Here is a 25,579-nt window from a genome sequence, read left to right on the forward strand (position 1 = left end):
AGTATACTGTGAGTCACATACGTGGTTTAAAGGTTTCCAGGGGTCACGGGGCTTTTTTTTTTTTAAGGTAGAAACAAAAACCAAAGCAGGTGAAATAATCAATTTTCAGAATAGATTTTATTTTACCTAATACACACAAAACGTTCTCTCAACATATAACCAGGTATAAAAATCACTGGTGAGGTGTTTTCCATTCTTTTCGTCGTGAGCCTTCGGAATCTGGTGCGGGTTTTATGTTTATAGCGCATCTCAATTTGGGGGCTAGATTTTCATCTGAAATCCTTGATCTATACCTAGGTTAACCTTTTAAAATTCATTCAGCGGAGGGGCCACCTGGGGGGCTCAGTCAGTAAAGCGTCTGCCTTCGGCTCAGGTCTTGATCTCAGGGTCCTGGGTTGGGGCCCACACTGGGCTCCCTGCTCGGCGGGGAGCCTGCCGCTCCCCCTGCTTGTGCTGTCAGATAACATCTTTAAAAAAATTTTTACAAATGTATTCGGCTGAAAAGCTACATGCTGACGCCCACGTGTCCCAGCACACACCGAAGTTTTCCTGAGACTGACCCTGCTGGCTCTGGACACCCAGGCCCTGGGGTCCTCTCCTGCTCTCTTCTCTCTTGGCTCTAAAACAGATTTCTTGTCTCAGACCCGGAGGCTAGAAGTCCCAAATCCGGGGGTGGGCATGGGCCTCGCTCCCTCTGAGCCCCGAGGAGGGGGCTCCTGCAGGGCCTCTTCCTAGCTTCTGGGGTGGCCAGCACCCCCTGCTGTCTTTGGCCTGCAGCAACACCTGCCCGACCCGACCGCTGTCGCCTGGCATCCTCCCTGCGCGTCTGGTTTCAGGGGCACCAGGCACCTGCATGGGGGAGGCCGGGGGACCGACCCCACTCTAGTCGGTCCTAAGTGCATCTGCAACAAGCCTCTTTTCCAAATCGTCCCCTTCTGAGGTCCCGGGGGTCACCTGTGAGGTGGCTGCGACTGCACAGCCCAGCACGGGCCACCCCTGGGGACCGGAGCCGGAGGGGCGCACAGCGGCCGGCGTGGGGACGTGGGAGGGGCGGAGACCCATCCGGGCTGTGGCTACTATTATTATCTTCTGTTTAGGGGAGGCTAAGATCACGGCCCTGCTTCCGAGCAGTGGGGTTTTCGAGGGTCCACGCGGGCTTCCCCGTAGCTCCCACGGCAGCCACGAAGGTGGGGGGCCGTCGTTTCCCTCCGAGCACCCAGCACGGCCTGCGACCACGTCTGCCCTCGCCCCTGCTGTTCCCCACGCGGCGCACGGACGTAAGCACTGCATGGATGCCTGCTGAATACACAGGCTGCGTTGAAAGAAATACACGTCGAGACGGAGAATGCTCCTGTCCCCCCAGCCGGGGGACGCACCGGTCTCAGAGTGGCCGCTGGGGAGGGACAGCCTCTCCCATTCTCGGCGCTTGAGGGGCAGGTGCCCCTTCCCACCCTCGGGCCCTCTGGCGGCAGATCGACCGCAAACCGCGCCCCTTGCCCGCGGTCCCCCCAAAGTCACAGCCGCATCCACCGCGGCCTGGACTCCCCGGGCTACTGGCTAAGAGCACAGGCCGCAGGCTCACCTGCGCTCCGGGGACCCGCTTTATAACTGCTCGCCTGGCCAGGAACGTTCTGGAGCCATTGACTCAGCGGGACCAAGAAGGAAGGGCACCGCCTCCTGCTCCGGTTGGAACCTGCAGGGTGAAGCCCAAGGGGAGGGGAGTCCCCCGGCAATCCAGGCCCCGGGCCCACCCCGGCCTCCCCCCCCCCGCCCCGTCCAGCTGCTGGGACCCTGCCCCGCCGCCCAGGCCTGGCCCTTCCAGCTCCTGCTGCCTCGTGTCCCGCCGCTTGCCTGCCCTGCCCCCTGCGCACACTGGGGCTCCCCCCTGCCGCGCGCCCACGGCGTCCCTGACCCCACCCCTGCCTGGGCGCGACGAGCTCCGGGGGTCACCCAACCTGCTGAGTATGTGTGTAACGTGTAATAAACTTAAGGCTCATGACTCCAGGGAACAAAACATTCTCCTAGGAGGCGGGAAAGCAACAGGAGTGACCAGAGCGGCCCTCTACGAATGTGGCAACAGCAGGGTTCCTGCGACAAGCCACGGGGGTGCGGGGCGTCCCGCCTGCGTGGAGGCCGGAGAGCGGCTGGGCCCCCGCGGCCCACTGGTCACACAGTGTGACATCCCCGCGAGTCTCCCCAACTCTGGTAAAATGAAAATAATTTAGAATAAAATGTAAAACAGCTGAGATCTTCCATCTCAGCTCCCAACCAGCTATCAGAGGCCACGCGGGAACTTTCTGCCCAGCCAGGGGCCTGTGCTGGCCTGTGCGCCCCGAGCCCAGGCAGGGGTGAGCTGGGAGGGCTTGGTCATGGGGTGCGGCAGCTGGGATCCTGCTCCCTTTTGGGCAGCCAGCAGGGTGGAGCCAAGCCGCGCCAGGGATGGGCACCACCAGCAGGAGGCGCCAGGGGGTGGCCCTGCAGGGGGTTGGGGGGGCCAGCCCACCCAAGGAGGGGCCCAGGAGCAGCAGGACTCTGGCCCCTGGCGGCCGGGCAGCGACCCCACCTTGGCACTGGGTGGCCCCAGAAAAATCGCCTTTCCAGGAGGCTGAGGAGGGCAGGGACAGGGCAGGGGGCACCTTGCAGAGCTTATTAGGCCGTGAGGGCTGGCACCTGTCTTTCCCCAAATGCTAGAACGGCGCCCAGAGCACCTGCCAGCACCGCCACTGCCCACAGCGTGAGCGCCCGATGCCCCAAGCCGTTTCCTTGGGCCCTTGCCCGGCGGCAGGCCTGGGAGCCCGGGGCCAGGCCCGCCCAGCAGGTCACCGTCACCAGGAGCCACGGCAGCCAGAGGCCACGTACTGGCACAGCAGCTGGGCACGTGCTCCCCAAATAAAGCAAAATGTGCAAACACACATCACATTTCTGAGAGCTTTACTTCTCTGGTGCCCCCAGGAGGGGAGACGCTGCGGCGGGAGGCGGGGGTTTGCCCTCCCCGTGCACCTCTGGGTCCTGGGTAAAAGCAGGGCTCCGGGCGGGGGATCCCGGTCACCGGTCCCCGCACGGGCTGTGGCTTCACGTCACCGTGGTTGGGGCCGTGGCCCCAGTGCCGTCCCACACACCGGGCCTCTCCAGCGCGACCTGCAGCAGCTCGCGGATTCTCTGGTTTTCCTTGGAGGTAGACTGCCAAACCACCTCGAGCTCGCCTTCCATTTCTCTGAGGGAGATACACGAAAAAAAGGGAAAAGTTTAAAATAGCACAAGAAGAAAAATATTTCTAGAGCCCTTAGGAATCCTAAAGTGGCAAGAACTCTAAGGGAAGAATGCTTGATGTCAGAGAACAGATCCCATGGTGCTTGGGTTCTGAGGCAAAGGCTGCTGGGGTTGAATGAAATGCTGAGGTCCTCTGGGAAGACAATAAATACTGAGTTGTGCCTTTTCCTTTATTTTGGACCTTTGCTCTCTATAGAAGTAACACGTAGAAGAATAAAATACAGTGACTGCATGGACTGACCCACAGCACAAGGGCCCGGCTCCAGGTGCCCGCATCGCACGAATCCTGCAAGTCTCCCTCCCTGTGTCCCCGCTACCTGTCCCCGCTGGGACCTGGCCGACCCTCAGGCACCTCTCACAACACCCAGCCACAGAGCCAATGAGGGTCCTGGCCATAAGGAGTTAGTCTGGGGGTGAGGAGGGGACTGCGTGGTGTGGGGCTCGTCGCTGAGGACACAGAGAAGACCGGCCTAGTCAGACTTCATGCCGGGGTGAACACCCAGAGGGACCAAGGTGCACACGTAAAGGAAGAGGCTCTGTGACAGGTACCATGGGGAGCGCTGGGGAAACAAGGCCGACAAGATATTCATGTCCTCGTGGGGCCAGGGGCTCCTGGGGGAACAGACCAGGGCCCCAGCTACCACCTCACAGGACAGAGGACCCAATGGGAGAATGAGGGGGACCAGTCCCAGCCCGGCGGGAACAGTGGGCCACATGTAGGAGGGCAGGTGGCGAGGCCGGCTCCTTTGCTCACACGGCCCAGTGGTTATGGAAGGTGTTAGCTACCAAGGGCACTGAGTGCTGCTGTTTGAGGAGGAGGACAATGGCATTCAGGGAGGCCAGCGATGTGCCCACTTGTCCAGCATCACTCCTCTTGTGAACTGTTGCTTTCTCCGAGACCCTCTAATGTCCACTGAATGTTGGGCGTTATTTAATTAAACTGTGTTTAAAAAAGAACCCCACATTTCTCTTTTCTGGACTACATGTTTGATAAATCACAGCAATCATGATCAATGTTTGGCCAAACTCAAACAAGAATAGGAAATCTCTAAAGGCAGAAGAGAATAAAGACTAAGCTGAAAGCACACAGGCAGGCAATGTGTGTTGGTATTGCTTATTGCTTTGAGGACAAAAGCCCGTGTCAGAAAGCCCCCAGGGCTCACACGTATCCACCTTTCTCCCCTTCTTCCTAGAAACACTCTGAACTACGTGTTCCACAACTGGGCAGGTAAGTAGAGGTACACAAAGGGCCCTCAATGTTCCAGTGATGTTAAAACAGCCTATTTTCAAAATTAATAATGAAATTAAAAGTGGCTCCAGGTTGGGAATATGCTCTAACACCAAAGAGAAGCAAATGCAAACATTCTATAGAGGAAAACCACCTTAATTGACAATCTTAGGATTCCACAGATTAAATGCAACCTATACATGTTCATAGTTAAAAAGCTACTGTACATAGAAAGAAACAAGCCACATAGAGCAAAGGCCAAAACAAAAACAAATTTAAACTCCCCCCAAATTTCAGATATTGAAAAAAATAACTACAAATGAAATTTTAAAAGAAATAAAAGATGTTTTTAAAATAAGCAAAGACCAAGAATTTATTTTAAAAACAAATAGGCAGCTTTTTAAGAGAACTGAGTAGAACTGAAAATGAAGTACACCGTTGTTGAAATACCCCCCCCCAAAAAAAACAAAAACAAAAACAAAAACAAAAAAACCCAATGGCTGGGTTAAACACTACACTGAACACAGCTGAAGAGAGAATTAGTAAATAGGAATATTGAGCGAAAGAATTACCCAGAATGCGGACCTTAAAAACAAGGGGGAGAAAATTTAAGACAAGGCACGCAGAGGATTCAGTAAGAAGGTCCAACATACATTTAATCTGAGTTCCAGAAGGACATTTAGAAAGAATAAGGAGAAATGATTTAAGAAATAACGGCTTATTTTAAGAAAAGAGAGTTTTCTAGACTAATGAAAGACACAAAACGACAGACAGAATAATTTACACCAACCAGACAAGCAAAAAGAAGCCTCCAGATAAACACATACCTAAGAAATTACAGAATACAAGTGACAGAAGAGATCTTTAAAAAAAAATTATTTGTATATATGAGAGAGAGAGAGCAGACAAGCAGGGGAAGGGGAAGAGAGGGAGAGAATCCCAAGCAGACTCCCAGCTGAGTGCAGAGCCTTACACGGGGCTCAATCTCACAACCCTGAGATCACAACCTGAGCTGAAACCAAGAGCTGGATGCTTAACCAATTGAACCCCCCAGCCGCCTCAGGTCAATTATTTTTAAAAATGACAAAAGGCTCATCAGGGACTTGTCAAAACAGACTTCTCAAACAGAGAACACAGAATATGCTGAGAAAAAAAGACTATCAAGGTAAAATTCTGTAGTTAGCAAAAATGATCTTACAAGGATGAAGGAGAAATGTGGACATTTTCAGATAATCAGAAACTAAGAAAGCTTACTCCCAACAGACTTTTACTAAAGAAACTTCTAAATGATGGGTTTTCGGAGGAAGGAAACTAACCTGAGAAATAAAGTCTGAGATGTAAGACAATATGTTAAGAGATAAACTAAGGAAATGAGAAAATTTTAAGAGTTTATTTGAGCAAAACTCAACTAATATTGGGCAGCACCCGGCCTCGCAGAGAGAAAGAGCTCCTAGGAGCTGTACAAAATAAAAGACTTTTATAGGCAGAAGGGAGCAGGAACAAGGAAGTTGTACTAGGCAAAAATGGGGGTGGTTATTTCGAAGTTACTCTCCTTTAGGGGATGGCAGGGTCAACCAGGCACAGGACCTAAGTAGTGCCAACTGGCAATTATTGATTGACTAAAGATGCTTTGGTGATGTGAGGCCCATTTTGGGTCTGTTGTTTTGTTTTAATAATAATCAGTAAGTAAAGAAATCGGTACCTACGGGTACATCAAAATAAAGAACTGTATAGAAACCAGTAACATATAATTTGGGGGGGCTAATGATAATGATATAAAATAGATCTTTGTTTTTCACTTTTATCTACCTAATGACACTAAGCACCAACATCATATACCTTGAGGGGGGTAAGAATTAGATAAGAGCATTAGATCTTGTGTTGGGGGAAAGAAATGTAGAGATGTTAAATTTATGTATTTTTGTTTTGTTTTGAGCTCAACATAGGGCTTGAATTTACAAGCCTGAGACCAAGACCTGAGTTGAAAGATCAAGAGTTGGTCACCAAAACCAAGTGAGCCACCCAGGACCCCCTAAATTTAGATTTTTTTTTAAAGATTTTATTTATTCATGAGAGAGAGAGAGAGAGAGAGAGAGAGAGACAGAGCAGGTTCCATGGAGGGAGCCCGATGCGGGACTCGATCCCGGGACTCCAGGATCATGCCCTGGGCCAAAGGCAGGCGCTAAACCATGAGCCACCCAGTGATCCCCCTAAATTTAGATTTTTAATGCTAAATATCCATGGTAAAATTTCAATGGTAACCACTGAAAGTACAGAGGGGCGCCTGGGTGGCTCAGTAGGTTAAGCGTCTGTCTTCAGCTCAGGTCATGATCTCAGGGGATTTAGCCCTGCGTGTGCTCTGTCAAATAAAGGAAATCTTTAAAAAAAAAAAGGGGGGGGGTCCCTGGGTGGCTCAGCGGTTCAGCTCCTGCCTTTGCCCAGGGCGTGGTCCTGGGGTCCCAGGATCGAGTCCCACGTCAGGCTCCCGGCATGGAGCCTGCTTCTCCCTCTGCCTGTGTCTCTGCCTCTCTTTCTCTCTCTCTCTCTCTATCATGAATAAATAAAAAAAAAATCTAAAAAAAAAAAAAAAAAAAGGAAAGAAAGAGAATACATAACTCTCAAACCATTTAAGGACACATGTGGAATGAGGGAGAAAGTGAAAAACAAAGTGCCATTTTATTAATGCAACTCCAAACCTCCTGTCTGGCAAGAAATTTGGTATTTGGCCCAACTTTTTACAAAGCAGTCGTTTACGGTGTTAAGAACTTCTGTGACTACAAAAAACACGATAGTAAGACTTCATTCAGCCTTACACTTAAGAAGCATCTGGCTGATGGAAAACAAACAGGTATCTGCATTCTGGCTGACGTCCAAAACATAATGCACCCATATTCTTATGATTATGATCTTACAAAAAAGGAATCATCAGATTTTTAAATCCCCAGAAATGGAAAAAAAAAAAAAAAAGAAGAAGAAGAAAAGAAAAAGAAAGAACAGAAATGAGACATTTAATCAAAAACCTCCCAAGAAAATTGAATAAAACAAAAGTATCAGAGAATAGAAAAGAGGGAAAGACAATGAGAGGCCCGGACTGATTTAAGAAGTCCAATATTCAAACAATTAGTTTTTTTTTTTTTTTTAATTTTGTTTACTTGAGAGAGAGTGAGCAAGAGAGAGAGAGAGAGAGAGCACAGGAGCAGGGGCAGAGGGAGAGGTAGAGGCAGACTCCCTGCCGAGCAGGGAGCCCGACATAGGACTCAATCCTGGGACCTCAGCACCATGACCTGAGCCACTGGCAGATGCTTAACCGACTGAGCCACCCAGGCGCCCCCACAATGAGGAGTTCCAAAAGGGGGATTAAAGAAAATGAGGAGCACAGTGTGGTGACTGCAGGTAACCACGCTGTGCTGTACACCGGAAAGCTGCTAAGAGGGTGGATTTTCAATGTCCCCACCATAACCACCACCACCGCCACCAGCACCACAACGAGATGGCAGTTAGGGGAGGTGAGGGAGGTGCTAACTAACCTGACGGCAGTGGTCATTTCACAAGATGTACCTGTATCAAATCACCACCTTATACACCTCAACCTTACACAATCCTGTATGTCAACGGCTGGGGGGAAGAATTTAAAAAGAAAATGAACAAATAAAAATCAAGACCAATATTACATTCAGATTAAATTTGAATGTAAAAAATAAACAAAACAGGGACGCCTGGGTGGCTCAGCGGTTGAGCATCTGTCTGGCTCAGGGCATGATCCCGGGGTCCTAGGATCGAGTCCCACATCAGGCTCCCCTTGGGAAGCCTGCTTTTCCCTCTGCCTGTGTTTCTCCCTCTCTCTGTCTCTCATGAATAAATAAATAAAATATTTAAAAATTTTTTTAAATAGTCAAAACAGGTCCAGAGGGTTTTACTAGAAAGTTCTAGCAAATATTCAAAACTAAGCCTGCTCTATGGGGCTGGGGTGGTCATACCTCTTCTGCTGCAGGGCCTGGTCTAGGATATCCTGCTTGTCTTGCAGCATCCGATGGAGGTGCCTCATCTCTTGCTGGTACTGGGCTGTCTTGCTGGCAAAGTCTTCCTGCTGCGCTGTCAGGCGGTGACTGATGTCACCCACTTTCAGTGCCGCCTGCTTCTTGTACCCCTGGGGGGAGGAGGAGGCACCGAGTGAGCGGGGGGGTGCTGCCTGTGGCCCCAGGGATGGCTTCCCAGACGCATACCCTCCCCACCTGGGCTATCAGAGCCCCCAGAGAGGATGAAAACACCCGTGAATAAATTTGATCTGGGAGAGCAAGTCTGCATCATAAAAGTCAGAGAAAAATAAAAAAAGGAGTGTCAAGTATCATATAAAACCAAATTTCTAATGTGCATCATGCCATTTTTTACATGCTACAAATAAAAACAGACCAAGCTGGCAAGGTTTGTTACACTTATTGGTAAAGAAATGACAGAGATAAAAGCCGGGTTCATAGATTTTCCTTTTACACTTTTATTGTATAGATTTAAGGTTATGACTTCCCTCTGAGCATTTCTAAAACTGTTGTCACATAGATGCTAATTTTTAGTTCACGCAGATTCAATTGCGTGTAGAAGCTGACAGTTTATACATCCTCTCTGACCCAGGTGTTGGTCTACCTCATGGTTTTCACATTTTCAGGTAAAAGAATATTTTGTTACTTTCTGATTTTGTGTTTCTGGTTCTCATCTTTTTGATCAACAAATGTGCCTTAAAAAAAAAAAAAACAGGGATCCCTGGGTGGCGCAGCGGTTTGGCGCCTGCCTTTGGCCCAGGGCGCGATCCTGGAGACCCGGGATCGAATCCCACGTTGGGCTCCCGGTACATGGAGCCTGCTTCTCCCTCTGCCTGTGTCTCTGCCTCTCTCTCTCTCTCTCTCTCTCTCTGTGACTATCATAAATAAATTTTAAAAAAATTAAAAAAAATTAAAAAAAAAAAAAAAACAACAAATGTACCTTATTTCTACTCTCGGGGGTTGATTTTTTTTTTAGTAGCCAATCAACAATCAATTGTTCTGTGTAAATATACATACACTCCCCTAAATAAACCTTATAGATTACGTTGTTCGATCTTCGGTATCCTTAGTTCTTTTTGTTTAATCTCTTGATCTGTCTTGGACCAAGAGATTAAAGCTATTAACCATGTTTCCCTTTCTCTTTGCATGTCCTATAGTCTGTACTTTATATATCTGCTGTTTATTTAGTGCAGAGATATTTGTAGCTACTATACACTATTAATTGCAGTCTTTTATATTAGAAGAGCTCCTTTTTTTTTTTTTTTTTGTCTCATTTAGTGCTTTTCGCCCGAACTCCATCTCGGCACGTATAAAGATTGCAACTTCCTTTCTTTTTGTTTGCATGAATCTAGATGATCTTTACTCATCCTTTTACTCTTCAGCTTTCTGATGTACTTTGTTTCAGACTGGCTCTTGGCTCTATCATGGAATACTGTTTGCTTTACTATCCAATCCACAAAAACGGTTTTCTTTTAGTGGGTGAATTAAGCCCATTCCCATTGATTTATCAATTTTGTTATTTCATTAACCTACATACATTTTTAAAGACTTTAATGTAGCCCATCTTCTCTGTTCTTTTCACTGTTTAATTCTACTGTTTAGGAATGGATCTCTGGATTCTTGTGGGGACTTTTATTCTCATGCCTCTAGATTACATCTCCTTAGTCCTCTCATTTATCAAAGGTAACATAATGTTGGCTCACAACGATCTTTTCTTCCCCTACTTAAATGTGCTTAAGCTTCTCCTTGCTTTTTCAGCTTGAAATGATACCTCTGAACTCTCCGTTACGACGATATGAAGCAATCAGCTAGTTTGCTCTACTTTCTACTTTCCTACCGCCCTCACCTGTCAGTTTTTCCTTGGTTGCATTAATTCCACGTTGTCAAAAAACATTTACATTTTATTCCATCGGCCTTATCCCAGCTTCGCTGAAGTCTTAGTTCCCAGTTAAATATATCCTTTGCTCGATACCAGTACTTTTCTGAAATTTGCCCAATTGTTTCTTGACAGGCTGAACTCAAGCTGATTAATCTTTAGGTGAGATTTATGGGAAAAATGTGCCCGGAGCTCTTACTCGGTCAAAACTGTCTGAAGAGTAGCTTGGTTGGATGGAAACATCCTTGGCTCATCCTCTGTTTCCTTGAATATTTATAGAAGGCATTGCTCTTGGCATTCAGCATTACTGTTGAGAACTATGATGCCGACGTGGTTTTTTTTTTCTTATGACTTGGCCTTTTGCCTGGGTGTCCAAGGTTTTCTTTAGATATATATAATATATATATTTATTTTTTTAAAGATTTTATTTATTTATCTGAGAGAGGGAGAGAGCGGGGGTGGGGAGCAGAGGGAGAGGGACAAGCAGACTCTGTGCTGAGCACGGAGCCTGATGTGGGGCTCGATCCTATGACCCCGATATCACAACCTGAGCTGAAACCAAGGGTTGGACGCTCAAATGACTGAGCCACCCAGGCACTCTTTGTCTTTAAAAGATTTTATTTTTAAGTAATCTCCACACCCAAGGCAGGGCAAGAAACCCAACCCCGAGATCAAGAGTCACATGCTCCACCGTCTAAGCCAGCCAGGCCGCCCCTTCTTTCTTTGTCTTAAAGTCCTTTCAGTATGTACATTCAAGTCTTCATTTATTTCAGAAAGGTTTTTATGAATTACTGTTCGGAACTGTTTTGATTTCTTCTTTGGGGACTGTTAACAGTAAGCACATTGAATGTCTTATCCCTCTCTACTGCATTCTTTTTACGTCTTCCACCTTTCTGTCTTTAAATTGCTCATTTCTCTCTTTATGTCCTTGTCGCACATTTAAGGTATCTTTCTCCTTGTGTCCCCTGTAATTTCATCTGCATCTCTGAAGCAGTTGTTCCTTTCCTTCTATTTCTTCCCTGAGTTGTGTCGATTCCAGGTCACATCTGCCTTTGTCTGACCACCTATCTCTGCTTTGTAGGATTTCCTCCTCCATTTGATGGCTTTATTAAGTTTTATTTTATTTTTCAAGACTTTATTTAAATTCAAGTTAGTTTGCATATAGCGTAGTATTAGTTTCAGGGGTAGAATTTGGTGATTCATCAGTTGCATATACCACCAGTTATCATTCCATCATGTGTCCTACTTAATGCCCATCCCCCAGGTACCCCATTCCCTCACCCACAGCCCCTCCAGTGACCCTGTTTTCCCTACATTTAAGAGTCTCTTGTGGTTCGCCTTCCTATCTTTGTCTTATTTTAAGCTTTAGCTTTCCAGCTACCTATCTATCTCCTTACTTATCTACCTATCAGTTCACTTTTGGGTATAGTTTATAATTTTGATCTTTGTGGCAACATTATTTCTGATGCATTTTCTTCATGTGCAGGAAAATTGTACTTCTATTTTTATTTTTCTCTGGAGGCCCATGAATCCCTCTGGGATGAGATGAGGTTCCCGGGAGGGTGCAGCATGATGGGCTGGGCCAATTTCCAGGCTTTCCAAACCATCCCTCTAGTAGCCCCTTCTCAGGCCTCTGAATCCAGCTTGATTCGGAAGAGCTCCTGCCTGCAGCTCAATTTTTCTCAGATCACAACACAGCCTTGATTTCAAAGGTGACGTCTTCGCTTTGGGGAGTCCTATTTTGCTGGGGTTTTCTAAGATGTTATCCTCAAATTTTCTCAGCCTTTTCTAGGTCTCTAACCTTTTCTTCCTCAGAGATCCACCCTGTCTAACCTGGATCCAGCTCTCAGGTGTCCTCTGGGGTGGGGGTGGGGGGGCGCTGGGTGGATCCTTTGTAGGATCTTATCCAGATGAATGATAATGAGATACATTCCTAAGATAAGGCCAAACACCCTGAAGATCAGACCTCTTCTTTCCGAAACAATAGCCAACAGGAAACCCAGAGCAGGGAAGAAAAAAAAAAAAGAAAAACAAAAACCTCCAAGTCCATGATTCCTCATTATCACTCAAAATACTTCTCTTTAGAGTCCCATCATTAATAGTATGGTGTATTCCTTCTAGCCTTTCTGAGAATTGAGATACTGTTTTGTACACAGCTTTTGATTTTGTTGAATTTAAATTGTAAAATATATTATTTAATTAATTCCCCAAATGATTATTGGTCATTGCATTTATTGAATATTATGTGTCAGGTGCTCTTTTAGGTGCTTGGGATATACCAGTGAACAAAAACAGAAAAGAATCCCTGCCCCTGCGGAGCTTCTAGTCTGGCCAGGGGGTACAGACAAAAGCCAATGAAGTCCGTAGTCTGTTAGAAGGTGACACATAACATACAAAATACATATCAATTGACTGTTAATGCTATTTGTAAGGTTTGTGGTCAAGAGTAGGGGAGTCAAAAGTTATACATGGATTTTCAGCTGCGTGGGGGGTTGGTTCAAGGACTGACTGTAATCATTAATCTCATTTTTGGTGAAATCTTTTCCTTATTTTTCATTTTGTTTTACAACCTAAGAGTGCCCCAAACAATTTAATTTTACCTGTTTTAAACTTTATGTAAACACAATCATATTACAGGCACTCATACATGTTATGTTGCTTTCATTCAATATTATGCTTGTGAGATTCACCCACAATACTGTAAATATAATTATTCATTTTCATTGCTATTAGGTATTCCTTTCTGGATGCATCACAATTTACCTGTTCCACTGCTGATAGATACGGGGTCGTTTTGTTTGGGACAATAATGCTGATTCGACCATTTCTTTCTCTTTCTTTTCTCTTTTCTTTTCTTTTCTTTTCTTTTCTTTTCTTTCTTTTCTTTTTTTCTTTCTTTCTTTCTCTCTCTCTCTTTCTTTCTTTCTCTCTTTCTTTCTTTCTTTCTTTCTTTCTTTCTTTCTTTCTCTTTCTTTCTTTCTTCTCTTTCTTTCTTTCAAGATTTTATTTACTCATAAAAGACACAGAGAGAAAAAGGCAGAGGGAGAAGCAGGCTCCAGGCAGGGAGCCTGATGTGGGACTCGATCCCGAGACCAAGGATCACACCCTGAGCCAGGGGCAGGTGCTCAACCGCTGAGCCACCCAGGTGTCCCCAATTCGACCATTTCTTTACATGATTTCTGGTGTACATCTGTGAGTTTTCTTGTCTGGAAAGGATAAGGGAGGGATGGCTGGGTTGTGAGCTGTGTGAATGTTCTACTCTACTAATGGTTTAAACTCCTTTCCAGCCCCAGCAGCTACACAGAAAAGTTCCCACTGCTTCATGTCACTGCCAAATGCTCTGTATTGTCAAACTTCTTAATTTTTCACCTTGAAGGTACAAAATGGGTAAAAAACACATTTACACCATTTGGCCACTTTAAAGATTTTATCTTTGCCTTTGGTGTTGTGCAGTCTCAGTAAGGTGTGTCTAGATAGGGATTTCTTTTTCTTTATCCCGCCTAGTAGTTAGATTTTAACAACTAAGCCTACTTTGAAGATAAAACTTAGCATATCCTCACTTACTTTAAAACAGTGTCAGAAATAAAATTCCCAGAAAACGATGATGTCTATTAGGAATCCCTGATGACATTTCAGAAGTCAACACAAATCCGAAAGCTATTGGGTTAAATCAAACCATTCCTACCATCTAAAGCCACAGGATAAGTTGCCCTGAGTTCTGGGCGGAGGGCTCATGTAGCATTTTCAATTCTCCTTTAGCAAAGCAACCCTTTCTTCAAATGGCATCATGCCTAACAGCCCACATTTGGGAACAGGAGTGGAGATGCTCTGACCCACAGAAGGAATGACTTCCCTGGACCTGTGGTGGGATCACCCCTCACCACAAAGGCCACTGACCACAATAAATGAAAACAGTGATGTGCTGGCGGTGAGCTAGTCTTCTCTGAATTTGGGTAGATGCAGGTGATCTTCCCTGGGGAAGGCCCAGAATCCAGATCAGGACAGCTCAGGGATGTTGCATGGGGCAGACCCTACTGGGATCCAGAAAGCCCCTCAGGTAGCATCTCTGTCTGCACCACTTGAAAATCAAGATGTACAGGCAATGTGGCTTCCAAAAACTTAATATTTGTGTTATTTAAGCAATATTCATGAAACATGGAGGGGAGGGGAGTCTATTCTTTGCCTTAAGGCATATGCTTGGATCTGAGCAACTATATGTTAAATTTTGTTTAACTTTTAAAAATTAAATAATTGAGGACGCATATTCCCTAAAACAAAACAAAGCTGTGACATATATTTACATACATATGTGCGTATATACATACACACGCTGTTCACTCAGTAACCACACTTGTTTACACAGAGCTAGCCAATGCTTCATTTGTTGCTAATTTTCCAACATAGTAAATGTCATCAATCTATTTGTCCACATGTTAGGCCCTTTTTTATTTTTATTCATTCATTCATTCATTCATTCATTCATTCAATTTTTTATTTTTTTGTTAGGCCCTTTTTTAATCATCTCCGACAGAGGTCCCAAGTCTTATTCCCCACACTACAGCTACATGCACTCATAGACCTTCCCCTTCAAAACCCATAGGTTCCCTGCCTTCCCCCCAGGCCCTAGCCTGCCTGCACCCCTGCTCCTGCTCCTGAGGAGTCCATTTGGCTGGTAAGGCTGTGGACGCAGATGCAGAGGCCAGTAGTCGGAACACACATTTCAGAGGGATGGGAGGTGGTCAGGTAAGGGAGATGGCCTAAGGGAAGAGAGCTGATACCATGACAGTGGTTTTCTTGGGCAGAGAAACTGGGGGGAATGGCGGGGGAGCAATTAGGATAAAGCTAGAGAGGTGAGGGTCAACTCCGTTCTCTAACCAAACCAATGGATGCTGGGCTTGAGCATAAAGCCTGAACATTAAACTCAGGGTAGAGCCTGGAGATTTTTCCGTAGCCCTTTTTCTTTCTTTTAAACAGCTATACAGGGCAACCCCGGTGGCTCAGCGGTTTAGCACCGTCTTCAGCATGGGGTGTGATCCTAGAGACCTGGGATCGAGTCCCACGTCAGGCTCTCTGCATGGAGCTTGCTTCTCCCTCTGCCTGTGTCTCTGCCTCTCTCTCTCTGTCTGTCATGAATAAATAAATAAAATCTTAAAAAAAAAAATTAAACAGCTGTATGGTATCTTATTGTGCAGATAAACTGGTTTATTTAATGAGGGGGTTGGTGCCATAAGCAATACTGCTTAACCCTGCAAATGATTAGTGATGCATACATGCAAAATGAATCATTTTCTTAAACATGGAAATCCGACCCCAGTAAGCCATTGTTTCCATTTGAAAATGGAACCACTGAGGCTAATGGCCACTTACCTTGACTTTTTCCTCTAACCTTCCCAAGCGAATATTGCCTTCTATGATTTTGTTGAGAACTCCATGCTTCTCACTTTCTAAACATTTAGCCTAAGGAGAAAAATGAAAAGAAAAATAATGGGCACCCCGCCTGCCCCCCACTCCCTGCGTGAGGGCTGTGGGCAGAGCCTGTGCCAACAGCTGAGGAGGGGCAAGAACCCAGAACAGCAGGCTGGGTGCCCTTCCTGGGCGCCAACAGAAGATTGAGCCCCCCAAACAAGGGGGATGTGTTATAAGGGCTTCCAGCACACCTCTCTATTCTTGTGGAATAGATCTTTCCTTCAATCGTATTCAAGGAATAAGTGCCCAGATGCAGATCAATTTTCAGCTTGACTATTTGAATAATTACAAAGTTAAAGATAATAAAAATTAATTAAAAAAAAAAAAAAAAAAGTTAAAGATAATGTGAATGCACCATGCCATTCACCAAACCAAATGTGACGGCATCACATCCAAGAGGAATGTCATTTGAAGCTTAATGATTTAACAGTAATATCCACCTGGGAATTGCTATACACTGCAAATTATTTCAAATGCTAAAATAAAAAAAAGCGAGGGTGAGCATTCCTTCTAAGGCATCTGATCTCATTTGATTTCCTTCAGAAAGGAAAAATATGACACAGGAAGTTAAATAACTTGCCACAAGTCACACAGAAAACCCATCCTAAAGATGGGATTAGAAATTAGATGCCACTTTCGATAAATTAAGGCCTAGGAGACCAGGACAGGGTAAGGTTGGGATGCTGGGGCCACGGTCCCAGGACAGGGCAGAGGCAGCTAGTACCACCCCCGGACCTCAGCTAGAGGGGCTGGCCCTGGGGCTCACAGGTGCAAGGAGCTTGCAGGGTCAAGGGGACAGCAGTGTCTCTATGTACACAGAGGTTTCCTGTGGCGGAAAGAGGTAGAGGGGAATGAACGCAGCTCCCCAATGTCTAAGGGGGTCTAAGGATTCTGAATCCGAGCCTGGCTTTCAGGCCATAATAACACAGATCAAGGCAGGAGGAAAGAACACATTTTCATTTACGTATTATTGACTTACTTAGTAACTTCTAAGAATTTGGACAAATACTATATGGCTTGCACTTATATTTCCATCCTGGGCCCACACATGGGAAGGGTGGGCTAAAATTTCAGAGAATCTGAAAATGTGCAGTTAAAATTTAAAAAGATGAAGCTTTTTATGAGTAGTTTTGTAAAGAAAACACTCTTAAAAAAAAAAAAAAGATTTATTTTAGGGTAGGTGGGAAGGGCAGACGGAGAGAAACAATCTCCAGCAGACTCCGCACTGAACTTGGGGCCTGAGGCGGGGCCTGATCTCACAACCCTGAGATCATAACCTGAGCTGAAATCAAGAGTTGGATGCTCAACCGACTGAGCCACCAGGCACCCCAAGAAAATGCTCTTAAAATTACGTTTTATACTGACGTTCAGCCTACCTGAAGAAACTGAGGGAGCTTACCAAACACATGAGATTGTTGCGTTCCTGGGTTATATTCTCTGCCAGGCCAACAAGATTTGCCAGGTACTGGTGAGCAGACATTTCACTCTCCATGGCTTTTTCCACCTGCTTTTTGAGGACATCAATTTTCTTTTGAGATCTCCTAGAAAGTTCCCCAAAATGGTGGAATAAAAAACTCATTAGCCTGAATGCAAGGACATAGTGAATATCTGCATCATAAAAATAGCAAGTACGTCAGCATTTAAACATATTCTTTGGCAACCTAAATCTTCTACTAAGTGTCAGGGTGAGAAGAGGTAAATGAGTTTAATTTTAAGTGAAGCATAATTATTGACTCCAAGTCAACAGGAAATCACAAAACGCTTAACACAATTAATAGGCTACTTATGTATTACTCCATTAATTTTTCTGGCTCATGTTCTAAAAAATGCTTTTGAAAAAGGAATCAAGTTATTAACCCAAAGCTGACTTTTGGGAAATGCGCAGGAAAGAACTTCCAGTACTTTCAGCGTCATAGGGTCATCATTATGACTATCAACTATAGTTGAACTATAGAATTGAAAAATGTCGGCTAAAGCTGGCCAACAGAAAAGCCTTTACTGTACTTTTCTTTTGATACCCAGTAATCTCAATGATCCCTTTCCATTTTATATCCAATATTAGAAAAAGAAAAGAAAAATAAAACAGAATATTTGTCTCTTTTTAATATTAAAAAAAATCTAAAAAACAAACCAGCTTAAGAAAAAAATAGATAAAAACCTATTTATTTTCTGTGCCCTGTTGAGTTCAGCTTCCAGTGCTTGATTTTTAGCTGCCAGATTGTTCTTCTCTAAGAGCAGACTCTGTTTCTGCACTTGCAGGAGTGCCAACTTTCCCATCAACTCTTCCATCTCGGCACCTCCTTTCTCCTCTTCCTTCTGCAACCGGCTGGTGGACAAAAACATCACAGGCTTGTATCTGGCACCCTGAAGCGAACATGAGGTGGCCCCTGCCAGGCAAGTGAGGGGCAGCCCAGCCCACCAGCCCACAGGGATCCGTGGAAGGTCCACAGGAGTCCACGGGGGTGTGGAAACGCTGCCCATCCCCTCCCGAAGGGCCTGATGGGGTAATGATTTAACCCCCTTTTTTTTCTTTTAAGATTGTATTTATTTATTCATGAGAGACACAGAGAGAGAGGCAGAGACACAGGCAGAGGGAGAAGCAGGCTCCTTGCGGGGAGCCAGATGCGGGATTCGATCTCAGGACCCCTGGGATAATGCCCTGAGCCAAAGGCAGATGCTCAACCACTGAGCCACCCAGGTGCCCCCAAAGTAACCCCTTTTCTTGTCCATAATTGTGCCTTTGGATAGATATACTTATTTGTATCCTATATTCCTTAAAGTAATAATTTAAGATCGCTTAATTTTTCACACAGTTATAACTGCTTCCCCCAATCCTGATGCTACAACAAATTTTATGTCATACTAAGGTAATTTTATACTTTTATGATAAAAGCAACCAAAAAACAAGGAGGGCATACACTTTCAATATATAGTTCTGGCAAAATGATACTCGAGAAAAGAGTTATTTCTTCACTGGTTCTCTTGGTCAGTTCTCATGTAATAGCCAGGACTGAGCCGTGCTCACAGAGGCTGCCCAGTTCTGAGGTGGGGGGGGGGGTCTCTCTGGGTGCCACGGGGGCTTGCCTGCAGGCAAATGGGCAGTAAGTTGCATGTGTTTGGGTCTACCTCACTCCTCAGGCAATTCTGGGGACTTCAGCCTGGGTTGGCTCCTTGAACACCCAGGCAGGAGTTTTCCAGAATTTCCATTACTTTCTAGCTTACTAGAGTTAATTCGTCAAAGAGTGGAGGACATACCTAGATAAAAAACTGTGAAACTGAGGTTATTTTAATTCATCTTCTTTCCTCACTGTCTTTTGTTTTGATTCTAGAACTTTCTTTAAAAGTCCTTTTGCGGGATCCCTGGGTGGCGCAGCGGTTTGGCGCCTGCCTTTGGCCCAGGGCACGATCCTGGAGACCCGGGATCGAATCCCACGTCGGGCTCCCGGTGCATGGAGCCTGCTTCTCCCTCTATGTCTCTGCCCCCCCCCCCCCGTGACTATCATAAATAAATAAAAATTTTAAAAAAAATAAAAAAAAATAAAAGTCCTTTTGCCAAAAAAAAAAAAAAAAGTCCTTTTGCCAAAGTAATATACTCACCCAGTACCAAATCAACCAGTAAAGAAAAGTTCACAGCGCAAAGCAACTAGGGGCTATAGAGAATGTTAGGAAAGTCCTGGTGGGTCAGCACGGCCACCTTAGAGAGCAATACGCCAAGATCTAGAAAACGCACTTACCCTGTGGCCCAACAACGCCATCTCCATAAATATGTACATAGAGAAACTCTGACGACACATACACGAAATCTTACTGTGGCACTACTTAAGGGAGCAAACTTAGTCACAATATAAACTTCCATTAAGAGGTTAAGGAAAATGTAGCATTTCATATGATGGAACACTACCAGGTAGAAGCTAGAAGAATAAACTCTAAAAAATAAAAAAAAAAAATTAAAAAAAGAATAAACTCTAATAGCTATTTCAACATGGAGAGATGTTTGAAAAATTGAGTGTAAAAAGTCAAGATACTAAAAGCATGAATTCATTCATATAAACTTAAGACACATCAAAATAAATTACCATGTGTCATTTATGGAAACGTGTATAGAAATAAAAAAACAGATTGGAAATGTAATTCCAAGTTTATGGTAATGCTCCTTTCTGAAAGCCAGGGATAGATATTGGACTAAGGAGAGTGCTTAAAAAGGACTTCAGCTTTCTTTCTCCCCAACATTTTATTTACTTGAACAAGCCAGAGAGAGAGCACAGGTCGGGGAGAGGGAGAAGCAGGGAGCCTGATGAGGGCTGGATCCCAGTACCCAGGACCCAGGATCCTGGGATTATGACCTGAGCCGAAGGCAGATGCTTAACTAACTGAGCCACCCAGGTGCCCCTTCAGTTGTATTTCTAATGATATATTTCTTTCTTTTTTTTTTAAGATTTTATTTATTCATGATAGAGAGAGAGAGAGAGAGAGAGAGGCAGAGACACAGGCAGAGGGAGAAGCAGGCTCCATGCAGGGAGCCTGATGTGGGACTCGATCCCGGGTCTCCAGGATCACGCCTTGGGCCAAAGGCAGGCGCTAAGCTGCTGAGCCACCAAGGGATCCCTCTAACGATATATTTCTTAAACAAAACAAACAAAAAGGTAAAAACAATTTGTTAAAAAGAAAGTTAATAGGTGGTAGGAGAAATAGTTGCTTTATTTATTTATGCATTTATTTTTTATTAAAGATTTCTATTTTTAAGTAATTTCTACACCCAGCGTGGGGCTCAAACTCACAACCCAGAGATTAAGAGTCGCATGCTCCACTGACTGGGCCAGGCTGGTGCCTCAAAAAAAGTTGCTTTAAAAAAAAAAATTTCTTTTGAGCTATCTGGGTGGCTCAGTGGTTGAGCGTCTGCCTTTGGCTCAGGGCGTGATTCTGAAGTCCCAGGATCCAGAACTGCATCAGGCTCCCTGCATGGAGCCTCCTTTTCCCTCTTCATGTGTCTCTGCTTCTCTCTCTGTCATGAATAAATAAATAAAATCTTAAAAATAATTTTTTTAAAGAAAATGTTTCCTATTCCACCTTTTGGGTTCCCTAGAGAAAATATATACTGATCACTTCTGATTTTAGTTCCCCTGGTAAAAAAAACCATGATTTAAAAATTTTTTAAATTGTGAAATATTAGTATAGAAAAGTATATAAAAGATAAATGCATATTTTATCAACTAATTATGAGGAACCCTCATATAATTACCATATAGGTGAAGAAACAGAACATTTTTTTAAAAATCTCATTTACAATTGTACCAAAAGAATAAAATACTTAGGAATAAATTTAATCAAGGAGTGAAACACCTATATTCTGAAAACTATGAGACATTGATGAAAGAAACTGAAAACAACACACACAAAAAATGGAAATACATATCATGCTCACGGATTGGAAGAGTTAATATTGCGAAAATGTCCATATTACCCACAGCAATCTAGACTTAATGCAATCCTTATCAAAATACCAATAGCATTTTTCACAGAACTAGAACAAATAATCCTAATATTTGTACGGAAACACAAAAGACCCTGCACAGCCAAAGCAATCACGAGAAAGCTGGAGGAATCACAAGCCCAGATTTCAAGATAGTACTACAAAGCTGTAGTTACCAAAAGAGTATGGTGCTGGCACAGAAACAGGCACACAGATCAATGGAACAGGATAGAAAAATTAACCTATGCTTAATTAATCTATGACAAAGGATGCAAGAATATCCAATGGGGGAAAAGACAGACTTCAATAAATGGTCTGGGAAAACTGGACATGCTACATGCAAACGAGTGAAACCTGACCACTTTCTTATACCGTACACAAAAAACTAACTCAAAATAGATTAAAGACCTAAATGCGAGACCTGAAACAGCACTCCTAGAAGAGAGCACGGACAGTAATACCTTTGACATCAGCCTTCGCAACTTATTTATGGATCTGCCTCCTTAGGTGAGGGAAACAAAAGCAAAAATAAACTACTGCACAGCAAAGGAAACTGAATGGGGGGGGAGATATTTGTAGGTGGTATACCTGATCAGGGAATAATACCCAAAATATATAAAGAACTTCCACAATTCAACGCTAAAAACACTAGCTGATTAAAAAATGGGCAGAGGGCCTGAACAGACATTTCTCCAAAGAAGACATCCAGATGACCAACAGACACAAGGAAAGATGTTCAACATCACTCATCATCAGGGAAAGGCAAATCAAAGCCACCATGAGACCTGACGCCTGTTAGAATGGCTATTCTCAAAAAGAGAAGTGGTAACTGTACTATGATTCAATAGTAGTGTAAAAAACACAGAACATTTCCAGGACCCCAGATATTCCCATGGGTCCTGCCCCAATCATAAAGCTGTCCTTAATTATTCTTATAGTGGGGATGCCTGTGTGGCTCATAGGTTGAGTGTCTGCCTTCGGCTCAGGGGTGATCCCGGGGTCCTGGGATCAAGTCCCACATCGGGTTCTCCACAGGGAGCCTGCTTCTCCCTCTGCCTATGTGTCTGTCTCTCTCTCTGTCTCTTATGAATAAATAAAATCTTTTAAAAAAATTATCTTTATAGTGTTATCACCTATCCATGCATTGCTACAATTCAGTTTAGTTTGCAAAAATGGGACCCACACATACAGAGAACCAAGATGCGTAAGAGGTGCACTAAAGGGCTGTATGTATTTCAGCGCCATATGACTCCAAGACTCACCTATCTTTTTGTGTGGCTGTAGAATATTTAGTTGTATCACTCAGCCGAGTTCTACGCGCCCATTTTCTTGCCAACAGCCATTTGGACTGTATTCCGTATACATCCCTGCAGTATTCTCTGCGGGGCTGCTATTCAAAATGTGATCCTCAGATGGGTGTCAGTCTCCAGCTATTTGTTACTTGTCCACAAGATTAGTACAGAAATTAAAGAGAATGGTTTCAAAACTTTTATAGAATCTCATGTTCCTGTGACACCTGTGCAGTGTGAAATGAGTGAATCTGTTTTCTTTTCTTTCTCTTTTTAAAGATTTTATTTATTCATGAGAGACACAGAGAGAGGCAGAGACATAGGCAGAGGGAGAAGCAGGCTCCATGCAGGAAGCCCGATGTGGGACTTGATCCCGGGACCCTGGGATCATGACCTGAGCCAAAGGCAGATGCTCAATCGCTGAGCCATCCAGGCATCCCCTATTTTCTTGAACAGCAGTTTGGATGTCATCAAATGTGCAGAGAGGGTGTCATGGTAGCTGTGCACTTGTTATGTGCAGCAGGAATACATAACAATGTATGATTTTCAGGTTAGTTTGTCAACTTAACTCAAAACCCTGTAAAATCCAGAACTCATTTCTGTCATTGAAAATTAATTTAAGTATTATTTTATTGGATATGCTGAACCGGATTAATGATAAATATAAATGGCTAAGGAAGAATGTTAGATGTACAAGGACTTCTGTTTCCAGCCAAGACACAGCTATAGAGACTAGATTTACCCTCCAGCTAGAAAAACCAGGCAAAACATACAAAACAACAGTTTTCAGACTTCAGACGATGCACAAATGCAGGACTGTGATCCCTAAGGAAGGAAATAACAAGGTGAGCATTACAAATGCTCCAGCGTTCTGGCAGGCTGCAGTACTGAACCCAGTGGATCTGCTGCGTTGAGGAATCAGAGATCAGAAAGGCCAACATAGGTAGAAACTGTGAGACAGAGGGCTCTGGAGACCCTTGGTGAGGTGGGCAGTCACCACCAGTGTTTGGCTGAGGACTACTGATCTGCACATGAATGAGAGGAAACTGCCCAAGGCCATGGAATCAACCATTAGAAACAAGAAGCAGAACAGTCCTTGATATTCATCAAGAACTGGAGTAGTACAGGAGCCTACCAGCCAGAGTGGAAGGACCTTGTAATGGAAGGAGCATCGGAGACAACCCTCCAAAGGGTATCACTGCCTTGGTGGTGGGGCCAAAGTAGCCTTGGACTAAAGGCTGCTTTGGGCCTACCCTAAGAAAAGCAAACTTTGAGGGGCACCTGCCTGGCTCAGTGGGTAGAGCGTGCGACTCTTGATCTCAGGGTTGTGAGTTCAAGCCCCAAGTCAGGCCTAGAGCCTACAAGAAAAGAAGAGAAGAGAAGAGAAAGAAAAGAAGAGAAAAGAAGAGAAAAGAAGAAAAAAGAAGAGAAAAGAAGAGAAAAGAAGAGAAAAGAAGAGAAAAGAAGAGAAAAGAGAAAAGAAAAGCAAACTTTGAAAAATCCAACTACTACTGTCTAGTAACGTAAGTGTGCACCAGAACAAAATCTCACACTACTTAAAGTAATGCACTAAATCTAGCATCCAACAACATAAACTACAATATCCAGCAACCAATCAAGCCTGGGAATAAGCAATAAAATATGGTCCGTGATCAAGAGGGAAAAAAATCAATAGAACAGTTCCAGAGGTGAGAGAGATGATGGCACTGGCATCATCTGCTTAAGAAAGCAGAGAAAAAGTATGATGAGGAGAGAAATGGAAAATATAAAAATGACTCAAATGGACTTTTCAGGGATGGAAAAAACAATACAAGCGGCAAACCATACACTGAATGGGAATAAAAATACAGACTGGACACTGTAGAAGAAAAGATGAGAGAACTAGAAGACCTATCAATAGATAGTATCCCACTGAAGCAGAGAGGAAGAGAGTAGGGGGGGAAATGACTCAGGGGGCAATATCAAGTGGTCCCAGGAGAGATGAGAGAAGGAAAAAATAGAAAACAATATTGAAGAAATAACAGCTAAATTATTTCCAAGTTCATTCAAACTCAAGCGGAATAAACATAAAGAAACCACACCAGAGGATATCCTGATTAAACTGCTGAAAGCCAGTGACAAAGGAAAATTACTAAAAGAAGCCTGAGAGAAAAGATACATCATGTTCAGAGGAACAAAGATCATAGTAACAACAGCAGATTTTCATCAGGCACGATGCACGCCAGAAGGCTACGGAGAACATCTTCACACTGAATGAGGAAACAAATTCCCAAACCAAAAATCTGTCAACTTGTAATTTTTTTCTTTTATTTAAATTCCATTTAGTTGCCATATAGTGTATTACTAGTTTCAGAGGTAGCGTTTAGTGATTCATCAATTGCATATAACACCCAGTGCTCATTACATCACGTGCCTCCTTAATGCCCATCACCCAGTGGCCCTCTCCCCACTCCCCCCCAGCAACCCTCCATGTTTCCTAGAGTTAAGAGTCTCTTATGGTTTGCCTCCGTCTCCGTTTGCATCTTTCTTTATTTTTCCTTCCCCTCCCCTGTGTTCATCTACTTTGTTTCTTAAATTCCAACCTGTAATTTTTTTTTTTTAACCCAGTGAAATCATCTAAAGCTTTATCATTTTTCTGGTAGAAATACTATAAATCTTTCCATTCCTTTGCATCTGTGAGGCTTCCTAAATAGTTCCTTCTCCCCCTTTCCTCTGCTGCTCTCAAATACCACTTTCTACATCGCTGTTCCTCCAATGAAATACAATTCCTTGTTATAAATTGATTTTGTTTCTACCAACTTTGCTAAAGTCCCTTATTATTCCTAATGATTTATTTGTAGATTTGTTTCCTACATATGGATTTGTATCTGTGAAAAATGACAGTATTATTTATTTCCAAACCTTCTAATTTTGCTTTTTTCTTGCCATGTGCATTAGTTATCACTT

The 25,579-nt window shown here is 44.1% G+C and overlaps 1 protein-coding gene and 1 long non-coding RNA gene across 7 annotated transcripts in view; both read right to left on the reverse strand.

Annotated features, from left to right (window-relative positions):
• Nucleotides 1-98: 98 nt before the first annotated feature.
• Nucleotides 99-1,722, reverse strand: LOC140597943 (uncharacterized). 2 transcript variants are annotated; one of them, XR_012000016.1, is made up of 2 exons: nt 1,583-1,722; nt 99-1,299 (listed from the first exon to the last, which is right to left on the reverse strand). It is a non-coding gene; the product is annotated as an uncharacterized lncRNA (long non-coding RNA). The 2 variants fall into 2 exon arrangements; XR_012000017.1 differs by having other exon boundaries at nt 99-1,296; nt 1,583-1,711.
• A 1,192-nt stretch (nt 1,723-2,914) lies between these two features.
• The window catches only part of CEP89 (centrosomal protein 89), a 74,160-nt gene continuing 51,495 nt past the window's right edge, over nt 2,915-25,579 (reverse strand). For all 5 annotated transcript variants that reach the window (XM_026010176.2, XM_026010175.2, XM_072749939.1 and 2 more), the window contains 5 exons: nt 18,033-18,200; nt 17,274-17,415; nt 15,776-15,865; nt 8,476-8,645; nt 2,915-3,214 (listed from right to left, as the gene is read on the reverse strand). In XM_026010176.2, coding sequence (XP_025865961.2) covers nt 3,073-3,214; nt 8,476-8,645; nt 15,776-15,865; nt 17,274-17,415; nt 18,033-18,200 — 712 coding nt within the window. In that variant the 3' untranslated portion in view covers nt 2,915-3,072. The remainder of the gene's footprint in view (nt 3,215-8,475; nt 8,646-15,775; nt 15,866-17,273; nt 17,416-18,032; nt 18,201-25,579) is intronic.

The sequence above is a fragment of the Vulpes vulpes genome, chromosome 1, assembly GCF_048418805.1.
Source record: "Vulpes vulpes isolate BD-2025 chromosome 1, VulVul3, whole genome shotgun sequence".
Lineage (NCBI taxonomy): Eukaryota > Metazoa > Chordata > Mammalia > Carnivora > Canidae > Vulpes > Vulpes vulpes.